We start from the raw sequence: 15,290 nt of genomic DNA on the forward strand, positions 1-15,290 counted from the left end.
GACCTCAGGTGATCTGTCCACCTCAGCTTCCCAAAGTGCTGGGATTACAGGTGTGAGCCACCACACCCGGCCGACATAGTTTTTTTTTTTTTTTTTAATTTCCATTTTAGCTGGCCCTGTGGCTCACACCTGTAATTTTGGCACTTTGGGAGGCCAAGGAGAGCAAATCACTTGAGGTCAGGAGTTCAAGACCAGCCTGGCCAACATGATGAAACCCTGTCTATACCAAAAATATAAAAAATTAGCCAGGTGTGGGGGCGTGTGCCTGAAGTCCCAGCTACTTAGGAGGCTGAGGCAGGAGAATCACTTGAACCAGGGATGAAGAGGGCCAGCCCTTCCACACCTGTGGGTATTTCCTGTCAGGTGGGACAAGAGACTGAGAAAAGAAATAAGACACAGAGATAAAGTATAGAGAAAGAACACTGGGCCCAGGGAACCGGCGCTCAGCATACGGAGGACCTGCACCGGTACTGATCTCTGAGTTCCTCCAGTATTTATTGATTACTATTTTCACTATCTCAGCAAGGGGAATGCGGCAGGAGAACAGGGTGATAGTGGGGAGAAGGTCAGCAAGAAAACATGTGAGCAAAGGAAACTGTGTCACAAATCAGTTCAAGGGAAGGTACTATGCCTGGATGTGCACGTAGGCCAGAGTGTAATAAAGAGTAACAGAGCAGCGTTGCCACCAGCATGTCTCGCCTCCAGCCACAGGGCGGTTTTCTCCTATCTCAGAATAGAACAAATGTACAATCGGGTTTTATACTGAGACATTCCATTCCCAGGGGCATGCAGGAGACAGAGGCCTTCCTCTTATCTCAACTACAAGAGGCCTTCCTCTTCTACTAATCCTCCTCAGCACATACCCTTCACGGGTGTCTGGCTGGGGGACAGTCGGGTCTTTTCCATCCCACGAGGCCATATCTCAGGCTATCTCAGTGGGGAGAAACCTTGGACAATACCCGGCTTTCCTGGGTAGAGGTCCCTGCGGCTTTCCACAGTGCATTGTGCCCCTGGTTAATCGAGAATGGAGAATGGCGATGACTTTTGCCCTGCATACTGCCTGTAAAGATATTATTAACAAGGCACATCCTGCACAGCCCTAGATCCTTTAAATCTTGATTCCATACAACGCATGTTTCTGTGAGCACAAGGTTGGGGCTAAAGTTACAGATTAACAGCATCTCAAGGCAAAACAATTGTTCAGGGGACAGATCAAATGGAGTTTCTTATGTCTTCCTTTTCTACACAGACACAGTAACAGTCTGATCTCTCTTTCTTTTCCCTACACAGGGAGGTGGAGGTTGCAGTGAGCCGAGATCGTGCCACTGCATGCACTCCAGCCTGGGCAACAGAGTGAGACTCCGTCTCAAAAAAAAAAAAAAAAAAAAGCCATTTTAAGTATCCATTTTCCATGTAAATAGAATGCAAGAGTCAAATAAGTCATGACTAAAGGGACAATACTAGCTAAAAAGTTGTTCATAGTTACTTTAAAAGATGTCCTTATTCTTTAACTTCCTGTATCTTAATTGGCTAGAATCAAATACCCTCTGTGTATTCAAAGTTCATCCTGTTATTTACAAATGAAGAGTATTAGTCAGGGTTCTCCAGAGAAACAGAACCAACAGGAGAGAGAGAGAAAGAGATTTATGATAAGGTATTGGCTCAGACAGTTATGAAGGCTGAGAAATCCCGCCGTCTGGTCTGCCATTTGCAAGCTGGAGATGCAGGAAAGCCAGGGCTGTCGTTCGAAGGCCTGAGAGCTAGAGAGTTGATGGTGTCAATTCCAATCCAGGCCTGAAGGCCTGAGAACCAGGAGCACATGAAGGCAGGAGAAGATCTCTATCCATCTCAGGTAGTCTGGCAGAAAAAGAATTCAAACCTCTTCCTTCTTGTTTTTCTCTTCAGGCCCTCAAGGGACTGGATGACGCCTATCCACATTGGGGAGGACTGTCTGCTTTACTCAGTTTACCAATTCAAATGCTGTTCTCTTCCTTGAAACACCCTCACAGACACACCCAGAAACAATGGTTAACCAGCTATCTGGGCATCTCACAACCCAGTCAAATCAACACATAAAATTAACCATCTTATGATGAAAACAACACTTGCATACCTTAGTGCAGTTACTGCAAAAGGATTTTTCTAGGCCCTCTTCCCATTTAAATATATGCTCCACTATACATATACATACTTACATATACTTAAACTCACATACGTGGAGGATGAATGCAGCTCCCACGAATGAACCTGTGCTATACCAAATACGTAAAATGTGAAATTTGCACACACACTTGTTGCTTTTCAAATCTGCTTAGGTTTATTCTATTTGTTTCCGTAAGTTCATGCCATCTCTTCTAAACAGACACTAACGGATCGATTTTATTTCTTCCTCCCTTAGCCAGGCTGATCCTAAAAAGGCTCTGCTAAAGGAGATCACTGGAACTTCCCAGGTCCCTGCCCTAAGCATGGAGGGTCCTTCTCTAACACTCTTCCATACAGGGCCATAACTAAGACAGGCAAAGGGGCTCCACTTTGGCTCCTCAAGCGTCCATCTCTTGAAATCTGGTCAAAGAAAACAAAGGATTAACTTCAGTGCAGAGTTTAGGTTACAGCCTAGATCCCTTCTCTGGCAAGATCACTCCTAAAGCAGTGTAGAATGGTAAAAATCACACAGGATTTGTGTTGGAAGACCCAGGTTCATGTTTCAAGTCTGAAAGTAGAGGGGCTTTGCTTAAAGTACAGCAAACAAATTTGTTGCACAGGTGGTCAAATAAGATCATGTATAAAAATATGTTCTTCAAACTCATGAAACACTATCCAAAATATTAGTTATTAGTATAATTATAACAACTTCTCAAAATAGCATACCCAGAAAAGAAGTTGTAGATGCATTATTTAATGTATTTAATTTGCACCTTCTACACCATGCAAATGACAACATTATTGCCATTATCAGCAATCAATATTTTTGTTTTAGCTTCTCTGTGAATTTACTGTTGCCTTGAATATCAACATCACATTTTTGTTAAAAAAAATGAACCCCACATTCTCCATCACAGCCTAATGGCAATCTAAAACCACAACTTGTATTCCATATCATAGTTCCCACGTCTTTAAAGTGTTTCTTGTGGAATGTGAACCACGGTATTGCTATACTCTCATTATTGCAAAGATTTTCTTTATGCTGCTCTACCCATCTGCTCTGTTCGAAGAAATTCATCATCCTGCATACCTCCTACCTCATAATGTCTTCAGGGGCAAGCTGACTCCCACTTAGAATGATCTGTGGGAAAACATAATGCATTCCGAATGTGCCACTGAGAGAGAAGTCCTCAAACCTGGTAAAAGCTGACCCCACAGCTTCTCCATACGTTTCCAGGTCAGTGGTTTGACACTTCAGTAATGTGCATATCTATGGAAGAAAAGAAAAGAGAAGGAGTCAGAAACCTTGCAAATAGTTTCTCAGCTAAATAATGCAATTTCAAACTATAAAGGAATATTTAAATTGCCTCATAAGAAGTATTTTTCCAACTGCAGGTAACAACTTATTAGTGAATCCTAAAATCAATTTAGTGGGTCAGGATTAGCACTTTTTATACTGAAGTCAAATAGAATTTTAAAAATCAGAGTCCATTGCACATAATAATAGCTATTTATAACCCTATTTTAAATTATTTCATAAGCTACTTCAATTGAATATCTTTTTTTTATTCAGTCACACATCTACTTGGCTACACTGGGTGATGATATAAATTATCCTTCTTTCTCTGGATTTAGTTGAAGACAATTTGAAAAACACTGCTCTAAAGTAAACTGATGGAAAAAGAGAACACACAGAAGTTGCAGCTTTTGAAACCTGAACCTGGCGTGCTGATAACCAATTTGCTTTATGTTTTTGCCTTGCAACTAAAACAACTAATTCTGTTCTTGCTAAGACTGAACAAATAATGTGTTCTGGGGACAAAATTCAGTGATAACATTACTAATTATAAAATTAGCTAAATCCAGCCCAATTTTCAAAGAAAGGCAATGATGACTTAGAATAAAAACTAATAATGAGACCACTCTAACATATTTAAGCAGTTCTAGCTGTAAGTAATATTGGCCTTCTACTGTGTGCAGTCCATCAAAAGCACCTAGGGCATAGACCTCATCTGCTCGCTTTTTAGACATCTTGTAAGTTAAGTGACAACGCAGATCTTTCTGGCAAACTGTAATTTCCTGGATTTCTCTTAAGCTCAGTGAAGGTAAACTCATCAAAATAAATCATCCCCAGAAAATCTGACTGCTCAGAGGAAAACGGTTTGACACTGCTGGCATATGCATGCCAGTCAACAGCTTCAGGGTAGGTGGGCTCACGGCGAGGCTGAGACTTCAGGTCTGATAGCAACAGCTGACCACTCTCTGTTTCCATGTCATAGTGGTACACCTTGACTGCTTCTGGGGTGTAGATTCCACTCCCTACAAGCAACATACAGAAACACAAACATTGGTTTCAGATTTGTTATGGTAACCAACTAATAGAATATTCCCATGTGGAATTAAATACAAAGTTATTAAAGCATATTTTTAAGATAGATAAGGAGTTAGTTGTTACATTGGCCTAAGTTCCAATTTGACTGTGTGTCCTCCATAAGGTACTACTTGCACTGAAATTATCATTTGACATGGAGGGCATAGTTTTAAGCCAACTTAGCAACAAACTAGAAAATCCCCCAATGTGAAGAATAATTTTATCTCTCCACTGACGATTTAGTTTATTTGTGTTTGGGATTTGTTATTCAACAAATAACAAAGCAGTTAAGAAGGAAGCCTGCATTACTTTGAACATGGATATTATAAAGGAGAAACTCTAAAAACCTGATTAAGTTAAAAGTGATTTTTATCACTTCGACAAGTTTTTTTTTTTTAATGCCTGAAATATTTGTATTTATTTGTATTTTTTTTTTCCAATTTTCGTTTTAGTATAGAAGGGAAATATGTGAAGGTTTGTTACATGGGTAAATTGCATGTTGCTGGGGTTTGGTGTGTAAATGATTTTGTCACCCAGGTAGTGAGCATAATATCCAATAGGTAGTTTTTCAATCATCACCCTCCTCCTACCCTCCTGGTAATTGTCAACTTAGTTGTCAACTAAGCCCTGGTGTCTATTGTTTCCCTCTTTGTGTTCATGTGTACTCAATGTTTAACTTCAACTCTTAAGTGAGAACATGTGGTATTTGATTTTCCGTTCCTGTGTTAACTGGCTGAGGATAATGACCTCCAGTTGCATCCATCTTGTTGCATAGAACATTATTTCATTCTTTTTCATGGCTATGTAGTATTCCATGGTGTATATGTATCACATTTTCCTTATCCACTTCACTGTTGATGAGCACCTAGGTGGATTCCATGTTATTGCTATTGCAAAAAGTGCTGCAATTAACATACAAGTGCATGTGTCTTTATGGTAGAATGTTTTATATTCCTTTAGGTATATATCTATTAATGGGATTGCTGGGTCGAATGGCAGTTCTGTTTTAAGTTCTCTGAGAAATCTCCAAACTGCTTTACACTGTGGCTGAACTAATTTACATTTTCACCAGCAGTGTACAAGCGTTCCCTTTTCTTCACAACCTTGCCAGCATCTGTTTGTCTTTTATTTTTTTAATCATAGCCATTCTGACTGGAGTGAGGTGGTATCTCATTGTGGTTTTGATTTGCATTTCTCTAATGATTAGTGATGTTGAACATTTTTACATGCTTGCTGGCCACGTGTATATCTTCTTTTGAGAAGTGCCTGTTCACGTCCTTTGTCCATTTTTTAATGGGATAGTTTGTTTTCTGTTTGTTGATTTGTTTAAGTTCCTTATGGATTCTGGATATTAGATCTCTATGGAATGCATAGTTTGCAAATATTTTCTTCTGCTCTGTAGGTTATCTGTTTACTTTAAACAACAAGATTTATTTCGATATTACTAATGCACATTGGCTAGGAAATTTCTTAGAACTGGCTTTGATTTTTTTATGTGACTTCCTCCAGCCCCAATTTCCTTTCAAGTAAAATTGAGATAATAATGTTTGCCTCCTTTATTCACAAGGACAATGAAGTTTCCTTAAGTAGAAACAAATGCTGTTATTAATTTTGTGATCTTAAAATTGGTAATAAAGTTATTAAACAAAAGTGTGTGGCTTGAAAATCAATGAAGCCTTTTTAAGACTGTCACTCCCACTTGGCACATGCCCGCATGAGTTACCTGTCATGTGCATGCTGGTGTTGTGGGTATTTGCAGCAAGTAGATTGACTCCCATGGCCTTGGCACATGCTGAATGGAAGGGAACAGCCGAGAGGAGGGGCAGCACGTTGTACCATGCTATGGGGTAGAGAATGCTGTCAACTTGAAACTCATCCACCACCACCACCACAGCTGGGTCATGAGAAAAAGTGTCAAAGCAAGTAAAAATGCCAGACTTCCCAAAGGGAGTGTCAAAAGTCACAAGTTCTGAATCCTTGGGGAAATCGAATTGAATTTCAGGTGCAAAAAGGTTGTACTGTTAATAAAAAAGCAAAGAAGAAGAAAATTAATAAGAAAACTGCCAAATAGATGTGATCAATTAAGTCTTTCCCCATTAAATCTTTCCTCCCATGTATGTTGACTTGCAGGTTTAAAACTGTTACACATAGGCCAGGTGTGGTGGCTTACGCCTGTAATCCCAGCACTTTAGGAGGCTGAGGTGGGCGGATCACTTGAGGTCAGGAGTTCGAGACCAGCCTGGCCAGTGTGGTGAAACCCTGTCTATACTACAAATATCAAAAAAATTTAACCAGGCATAATGGCATGCGCCTGTAATCCCAGTTACTCGGAGGCTGAGGCAGGAGGAGCCCCTGAATCCAGGAGGCAGAGGTTGCAGTGAGCCGAGATCACGCCGCTGCACTCCAGCCTGTGCAACAGAGCGAGATTCCATTTCCAACAACAACAACAACAAAATAAAACTGTTACTCATACATTTGTAAAAATCATGCCCACTATACCACCATCTATAAATTTTCTTACTGTGACATTAATCAAAAAACTTTATCTTTTTTACAACCAATGTACATGTACAAATGATATTTAAAATGTGAAAATTTCTATCTTAAAATCACAGGTTGAAATCTTGAATCCTACACTTCTCAGATTGTTTTCCACTGTATTCTTTAAATTTCAACAGCACTACCATGTTAATAAAACAAACTTTGTCATGTGTCCCAATGATACTGCCAGGTTTTTAGAAGTGAAGTGAAGTCCATTGAAAATTAATTTAGACAATGCAATTGTTACATATTATTAATTAGTAAGCCATTAGTAACTTTATTTTATTTTTCAGCCTGGTTCTTTTTCCAAAACTCCACTTAACCTGGGCTCAGGAGTACAGCTTATGTTTTGCTCAGGTTTTTGTTTGGCCTGTTGTATGCATGCGTGTGCTCTGGGGAGAGCTACTTCCCATCTCTGTGGTCCCTGGAGGCCTCTTGCTCCTCCATTCTTCTCCCATGTGGCAGTCATCCTTCATCCTTTGGTGGTTGGCTCAGGAAAGGCATGTCAACTAATTGAATCAAGGAGTGATAAAGCCTTTGCAGGGTTCTAGGAGGGAGAAATATACCCTTCCTGTAGATTTTGTTGATAAAGATGTGAACTGCGTGTTGCTCCAGCAATGTGGCTTCTAAAAGGAGAGTTGCCCCAAGAAAGAAGCTGTAACAAAGGGCTAGGAGAGCTAGAGGGATGGACGATAATTTTGGAGCCTCTGAGTGTCAGACCGCACTGAAATGAGATCTATCCTTTCTATGCTACAATTTTTACATGTGCATAAGCAAGAAATTGTCCGTATTGTTAAAGCCATTTTCAGTTGAGGTTTTGTTTTCATTGCAACCAAAAAAGTCCTAATGGAATATATGGTAGCTTAGTATGAAATGCTAACAAATTGGGCTAAAAAATGAACCTGATATTAAATCATGAATGAAACAGAATTTTTACTTCTTTTTCAGAGAACATTAAAAGCTTTGTGTGGTTATTGTCACATCCATTTAAATACTCTACCATATTCTGTTTAATGATAAATGGAAACCCAGAACTTTATATGGAACTGAATTAAATCTCCTTTTCAACTATGATGTAATAATTATAAGATGCATCTACAACAGTTCTCTTCCCAGCATTCAACAAGCAGACACACATACATACCACAAGCACACAAAAGAAGTAACAAGTTGAGCTAAGGCACAAGTGATTCTCACCTTATGGTAGCGTGCCACCAGTTTTCCCTAAGAATCAAACATCACATCAGTGTTGTATTGGTAACAGCCATCAGGGGGACACTGAGGGTCACTGGCATTGCATGGCTTCATGTCCCCAATATTAGCCACAACATAGATAGAGTTGTCCTTGGCCAGGCAGCTGAGTCTTTGTTGCACTGGTGTGTTGCCAAATCTAATTCAATAGACATTTCCTCAAACTTACTATATTTTAGTGATTTCTGAAATACCAAAGTGATACTTTATTTGCCCATTACCCATAACACAACAGCTCTAGGTCAAGAAGCAACAGAAAATATTTTAAAACTCTCATGTGACATAGTGTTTATCTTCCTGAAAGCTAACCTAATTTACTATGCCAAACTCCAGATTACAGTAAAAGACTGAAGGAAAGAAAAGATGGAAGAGGAAGAGGAGGATGAAAAGAAGCAGCACATTCTTTTATGAAGTGCTCCCAGGAAGATAAATGAAGCGCTTGAAATTTAGCAGACTCTGCAAATGGAGAGGACCTTTTCTATAATCCAAGCCATAATTTGTACAAGTTTGCTGATACGAGATGTGGTTGGAAACAGAAATGCCAGGTGACAGTAAATAGTTTGTACCCTCCAGATTGTCTTCTATAGAAAACAAATATAGCATTAAGTAGTGGAAATGTTAAAAATTAAAATAAAAAATAAAAAGCACTTCACTGTGCTGGCTCAGTTTCCTCATCTGTCAAATGTAACATAATAGCTTCCTTTCTGCCTTAGTGGATCCACATGAGAAATCCTGAGATAAGTACAGACATGAAATTGTTTTACCAAGTCCATCCATATTAAAGATATTTATCCTTGATATAAGAAGGGAATGTGGCATGGTGATAGCTGGCTTCAAATATTTGAAAGGCTTAATTTATAGGAGATGGGTCATATGTGTGAACATAGCATAGAGTGCACGAAAACAATGAAAGGAAGTTAAAGAGAGGCAGATTTTAGCAGAAAATATGATAAAAAAAGGTTTAGCAACCAGCTCACTCTGTCAAATAAATGGATTTGCTAGTCACTAAAATCTTATTATAATATGGTGCATCTAAGCCCTTAGAGTCCATTCCGTTAGCACAGCTTAAAGGACATAGCTGTTTTAATTACGGCCAATCTAATGACCAGTTATGAGATCAAAAGCCTTCCTTTTTTCACATATTTGCAATGCAAATAGTAATGCCAACTGCATAAATTGAATGCAATAATGTGTATAGTACACCAAGTACAGTTCTTGGAACCAAGTAAGTGCTCAGTAAATGAACATTGCTATTATGGATTGTATGATTAGAGGCCATTCCATGTCTCTCTGTGATCTCACAGCCCTTCTGCAATTGAGGTTAAACTAACCTTTGAATAAAAAGGACACTTTAATGGCCTACTGGTTTAGACCTTTTTGTTTTATTTTCTTCTAAAAAAAAAAACAGAGAAATATTACTAATATTCACATTCATTAAAACCTTTAATAAGTTTATCGTGTCCTTTGTTTAATTTTTCTTTTCTTGACTAAATAATTTGAGTTATTTAATATTTCCCACTAGTTACTCATGAAAAAAGCCCATGGAACTCTTTGACATGTCAGCATTCTAAATATTTAAACACGCAAGGATGACCGCATGACTCTCTATTATTCTCTTTAGGGATAAATATCACTAGGGAGAAAACTGACTTTCTTTTCCGATATTATCATTATATTAAATACTGGATTTCTCCTTTTTGTAACACAAAACTGAAAGGTTGTCATTTGAATAAGTAGGTGTAAGAGTTCATAATGTTGAAATTTCATCAGTCACTTACTTTCCCCACCTAAAATAATTTGTCTATAGCTAATTATCAGAATTATGGGTCTCTTTCCCCTGGAAAAGTCAGTTTCATTAGCCCAGTCAAATACAGTACATTTTAGTGTAAGTCTCATGAATTGCAGCAAATAATGATTCATTCCTTCTTGTTCTGGGAAATGCCTCATAAGCAAGTAGATGTTGAGTCACAGTGACATGGTTTCTGTAAACACAGAGCACGCAATGTTTAGAGAATATTTTTCCAAAGGTAAAAATCCCAGAGTGAGGCTTGACTCACATAGCTGAGCCTGAATGTTGTACCATTAAGCATGACTTTTCACTTAATTTTACATAGGTAAAATTATCAAAGAAGTTTCTCTTTTTGCACAATAGATGTAGTTCTAAACAGGTGCATGCAAATTTAAAATTAGCAAGTTAAATAACTTCTTAACCCATCAATTTTGCTATTTAAAGAAATAATCTTAATCTATTTTAAACCATTAATACAACTAAAATAATCTATTTCATAAATATCATATTAATTATGCATATTTTCTTTAAGAAAGTTATGCTTAAATTACATCTACTAATAATTACTAAAGTTTCTCAAAGGACAAGAACACAAAGAAGTTCAGACTCAGTCCCTTCTGCTAAAAAAAGGAATAGTAACAGCTAGCCTTGGACAGTGCATTACAATGTACAAATTCCATGTGTATTACTTCATTACTCTTGTCTACTCTGTAAGAGAATTAAGACAAGGACTCTATTATCCCTGTTTTACAGATAAAGAAATGGAAATGTTAGGCATTTAGGTTACATCACTCAGCTAGGTGGTCGTAAAATGTGGTTGCAGAAGTCCTGTACAATTTCCATTTGCCATATTGATTGCATTGTAAATGATAGTGATAGCAAAGCTCTTTGGAAACAGGCTCATTCATCTTTTTACTCTTCCTATGAAGAAGGCAGGTGTCTGTGGATGAACCAACTTACTTGTATTTGGGACACAGGTTCTAGATATTACAACTCTTTCACTTTGTTCAAACCCAGTTAAACACATTTACTATAACAATTGTGTGTATACCTACTCTCTCTCTCTCTCTCTCTCTCTCTCTATATATATATATATATATATATTTTTTTTTTTTTTTGAGACCGAGTCTCATTCTGTCACCCAGGCTGGAGTGCAGTGGCATGATCTCGGCTCACTGTAACCTCTGCCTCCTGGGTTCAAGCAATTCTCCTGCCTCAGCCTCCCAAGTAGCTGGGATTATAGGCATGCACAACCACACCCGGCTAATGTTTGTATTTTTTAGTAGAGACGGGGTTTCCTCATGTTGGCCAGGCTGGTCTTGAACTCCTGGCCTCAGGTGATTTGTCTGACTCCACTTCCCAAAGTGCTGGGGTTACAGGCGTAAGCCACCGCACCTGGCCTATACCTACTATTTGTTTTAAGACAAGGTCTTACTGTCACCCAGGCTGGAGTGCAGTGATGCAATCATAGCTCACTGCAGCCTCAAACTCCTGGGCTCCAGTGATCCTCCTGCCTCAGCCTCTGGAGTAGCTGGGATTATAGGTGTGTGCCACCACACCTGGGTAATTTTTTAATTTTTATTTTTATTTGCAGATACAGGATCTGGCTTTGCTGCGCAGGCTGATCTCAAAGTTCTGGCTTCAAGCAATCCTCTTGCTTTGGCTTCCCACAGTGATGGGATTACAAGTTTGAGCCACCACGCCTGGTAACAGCCACTTTTCTTTTCTTTTCTTTTCTTTTCTTTTCTTTTCTTTTTTTTGGAGATGGAGTCTCGCTCCATCGCCCAGGCTGTAGTGCAGTGGCACGATCTCGGCTCACTGCAAGCTCTGCCTCCTGGGTTCACGACATTCTCCTGCCTCTGCCTCCGGGGTTCACGCCATTCTCCTGCCTCAGCCTCCCAAGTAGCTGGGACTACAGGCGCCCACCACTACGCCCATCTAATGTTTTTGTATTTTTAGTAGAGACAGGGTTTCACCGTGTTAGCCAGGATGGTCTCCATCTCCCGACCTCGTGATCTGCCCATCTCAGCCTCCCAAAGTGTTGGGATTACAGTCGTGAGCCACCGCGCCCGGCCTCACACCTACTGTTCTTGAAAGACAATTGCAACAAATAACCAACCAGTCATCAGTATCTCAAGTCACTTACCAAACAGGAGATATGCCAGATGATATACATTATGAAATGTAAGCAGTATCTGCAGATTCAACACTATTTCTTTTCTGGGTTTTTTTTTTTTTTTTTTTTTTTTGAGAGAGTCTCACTCTGTCATTCAAGCAATTCTCCTGCCTCAGCCTCCCGAGTAGCTGGGATTACAGGCAAACACCACCACACCCGGCTAATTTTTGTATTTTAGTAGAGATGGGGTTTTACCATGTTGTCCAGGCTGGTCTCAAACTCCTGATCTCAAGTGATCCGCCCACCTCAGCCTCCCAAAGTGCTAGTAAGCAAAAAGAACAAAGCCTGAGGCATCACATTACCCAAGGCTAAAGTAACCAAAACAACATGGTACTGTTAGAAAAACAGACACACAGACCATAGAACAGAATAGAGAACCTAGAAACAAAGCTGCATACCTACAACCATCTGTAGCTCAAACAAAGTTCACAAAAGTAAGCATGGGGAAAGGACTCCTTATTCAACAAAAGGTGCTGGAATATCTGGCTAGCCACATGCAGAAGATTGAAACTGGACCCCTATCTTTCACCATATACAAAAATTAACTCAAAATGGATGAAAGATTTAAATTTATCACCTCAAACTATAAGAATCCTAGAAGAAATCTAAGAAACACCATTCTAGACATCAACCTTGGAAAATAATTTATGACTAAGTCCTCAAAAGCAATTGCAACAAAAACAAAAATTTACACATAGGACCTAATTTAACTAAAGCATTCTGTACAGCAAAAGCCAACTATCAACAGAGTAATAGACAACCTACAGAATGGGAGAAAACATTTGCAAACTAGGCATCTAACAAAGGTCTAATATCCAGAATCCATAAGGAACTTAAATCAATAAGCAAAAACAAAACAAATAACTCGATTGAAAAGTAGGCAAAAGACATGAACAGACACTTCTCAAAAAAGGACATACAAGCGGCTGATGAACACATGAACAAACACTCAACACTTATCATCAGAGAAATGCCAAGCAAAACTACAATGAGATATCTCTCATGCCAGTCAGAATGACTATTAACAAAAAGTCAAATAATAAAAGATGCTATGGAGAAAAGGGAATGCTTATACACTGCTGGTGGAAATGTAAATTAGTTCAGCCATTGTGGAAAGCAGTTTGGAGATTTCTCAGAGAACTTAAAACAGAGTGGCCATTTGACTCACAATCCCATTACTAGGTATATGCCGAAAGGAAAGGAAATCATGCTACCAAAAAGACTGATGCACTTGTATGTTCATCGCAGCACTTTTCACAACAGCAAAGATATGGAATTAACCTAGGTGCCCAAGAAAGAACAAAATCATGTCTTTTGCATCAACAAAGGACATTATCCTCAGCGAGTTAACACAGAAGCAGAAAACCAAATACTGCATGTTCTCACTTATAAGTGGGAGCTAAGCATTGGGAACTCATGACCATAAAGATGGGAACAATAGACACTGGGAACTAATAGAGCGGGGACAGAGGGAGGAAGGCAAGGACTGAAAACCTTTCTATTGGATACTATGCTGGGTGGCACGATCATCGTACTCCAATCCTCAGCGTCATGCAATTTACCCATGTAACAAACCTGCACATGTACTCCCTCAATCTAAAATAAAAGTTGAAATTACAGAAAAAAAAAGGAAGCATCTACATCCTATGCCACAGATTGACTATTTATCAACACAAGTACCAGTCAAGTTCAGTGAGTTTACTGTTGGTGTTTTACAACGTCACAAGTTTTGTTTAGAAATTAATTATATGACATCACCTCCAGGGTTCTCTACATGGAATCCAGTTCACTCCAGGGTCTGGTATATCCTCCAAATAGGGGTAAATGCTCTCCCTGGTGAAGACCCAACCATAGATTCCATCTTCTGGGGTCACAATGATATGTGCACCCTGCTCAAAACAAGTGGGGCAAAAAAGTTTCTCATGAATTCCAAATACTCTTTTATCAAACTGCAAGTCTCCTTTACAAGTATAAAAGGGTAATACCTGCTTCGCTGCCAGCTTAACTGCTTTCTCCAAAACATCTATGTTCTTGTTCATCAGGAGCAAACCTTCTTCTTTTGAAACAGGTGTTTCTGTTCTGTTTGGTATTATCACTGTATACTCATATACTGCAGCACTAAAAGTGTCCAGCACACCAACACTCAGGGCAAGGAGGGCAACAACTGCCACACATTTTGGAAAATATGATCTAATCATAACTAAAATTTAGTGATCTTTGAAAAACAAACTCAGATTCTTAAAAGTTTTGTTTCACTGGAAAAACTACATTAAATCCCTTCCAACATTGACTGTTTATATTTTCTTACACATACATTACACAACACAGCATTGAGAAAGGATGCTGTGCAAGAAAAATGAGAGCCAGGACATAATCGGATTGACCCAAGTGTACAGTGCAGTTGTTGACATTGTTCAGAGTGAACTGAACACTAAAAGAGTGAGCCAACCAGATGAATTCACCCCAGTCCAAAACACACTGGCAGTTGAAGTCTTTTTGGTTTTTTTTTTTTTTTAATAAAAAAAGGTTTTCGGCCGGGCGCGGTGGCTCAAGCCTGTAATCCCAGCACTTTGGGAGGCCGAGACGGGCGGATCACGAGGTCAGGAGATCGAGACCATCCTGGCTAACACGGTGAAACCCCGTCTCTACTAAAAAATACAAAAAACTAGCCGGGCGAGGTGGCTGGCGCCTGTAGTCCCAGCTACTCGGGAGGCTGAGGCAGGAGAATGGCGTGAACCCGGGAGGCGGAGCTTGCATTGAGCTGAGATCCGGCCACTGCACTCCAGCCTGGGCGACAGCGCGAGACTCCGTCTCAAAAAAAAAAAAAAAAAAAAAAAAAAGGTTTTCCTGGTAAGCCAATATTTCTATTAAAAGGGCCAATATTGGACTGTTCCAGAAGGTAGTCATCATAGCAACAATTTGTTGAGCACTCTACTTATATATTTATATGGCCATTTCCATTTGAAAGGCCCTTGTTCTCCATCTGTCTAAGTTCCAACTCCCCCTAGAGTACTCCCAAA

General features: G+C 39.4%; 1 protein-coding gene across 1 annotated transcript; it reads right to left on the reverse strand.

The window, feature by feature from the left end:
• Positions 1 to 2,433: 2,433 nt before the first annotated feature.
• On the reverse strand, positions 2,434 to 14,468 carry VNN3 (vanin 3). The gene is given in 9 exon segments (XM_015137429.3): positions 2,434 to 2,562; positions 3,240 to 3,253; positions 3,256 to 3,412; positions 4,072 to 4,210; positions 4,212 to 4,461; positions 6,237 to 6,531; positions 8,252 to 8,444; positions 14,029 to 14,159; positions 14,256 to 14,468. Coding segments are annotated over 9 exon segments (1,521 nt in total).
• Positions 14,469 to 15,290: the final 822 nt, after the last annotated feature.

This window comes from Macaca mulatta, chromosome 4 (assembly GCF_049350105.2).
Source record: "Macaca mulatta isolate MMU2019108-1 chromosome 4, T2T-MMU8v2.0, whole genome shotgun sequence".
Taxonomy (NCBI): Eukaryota; Metazoa; Chordata; class Mammalia; order Primates; family Cercopithecidae; genus Macaca; species Macaca mulatta.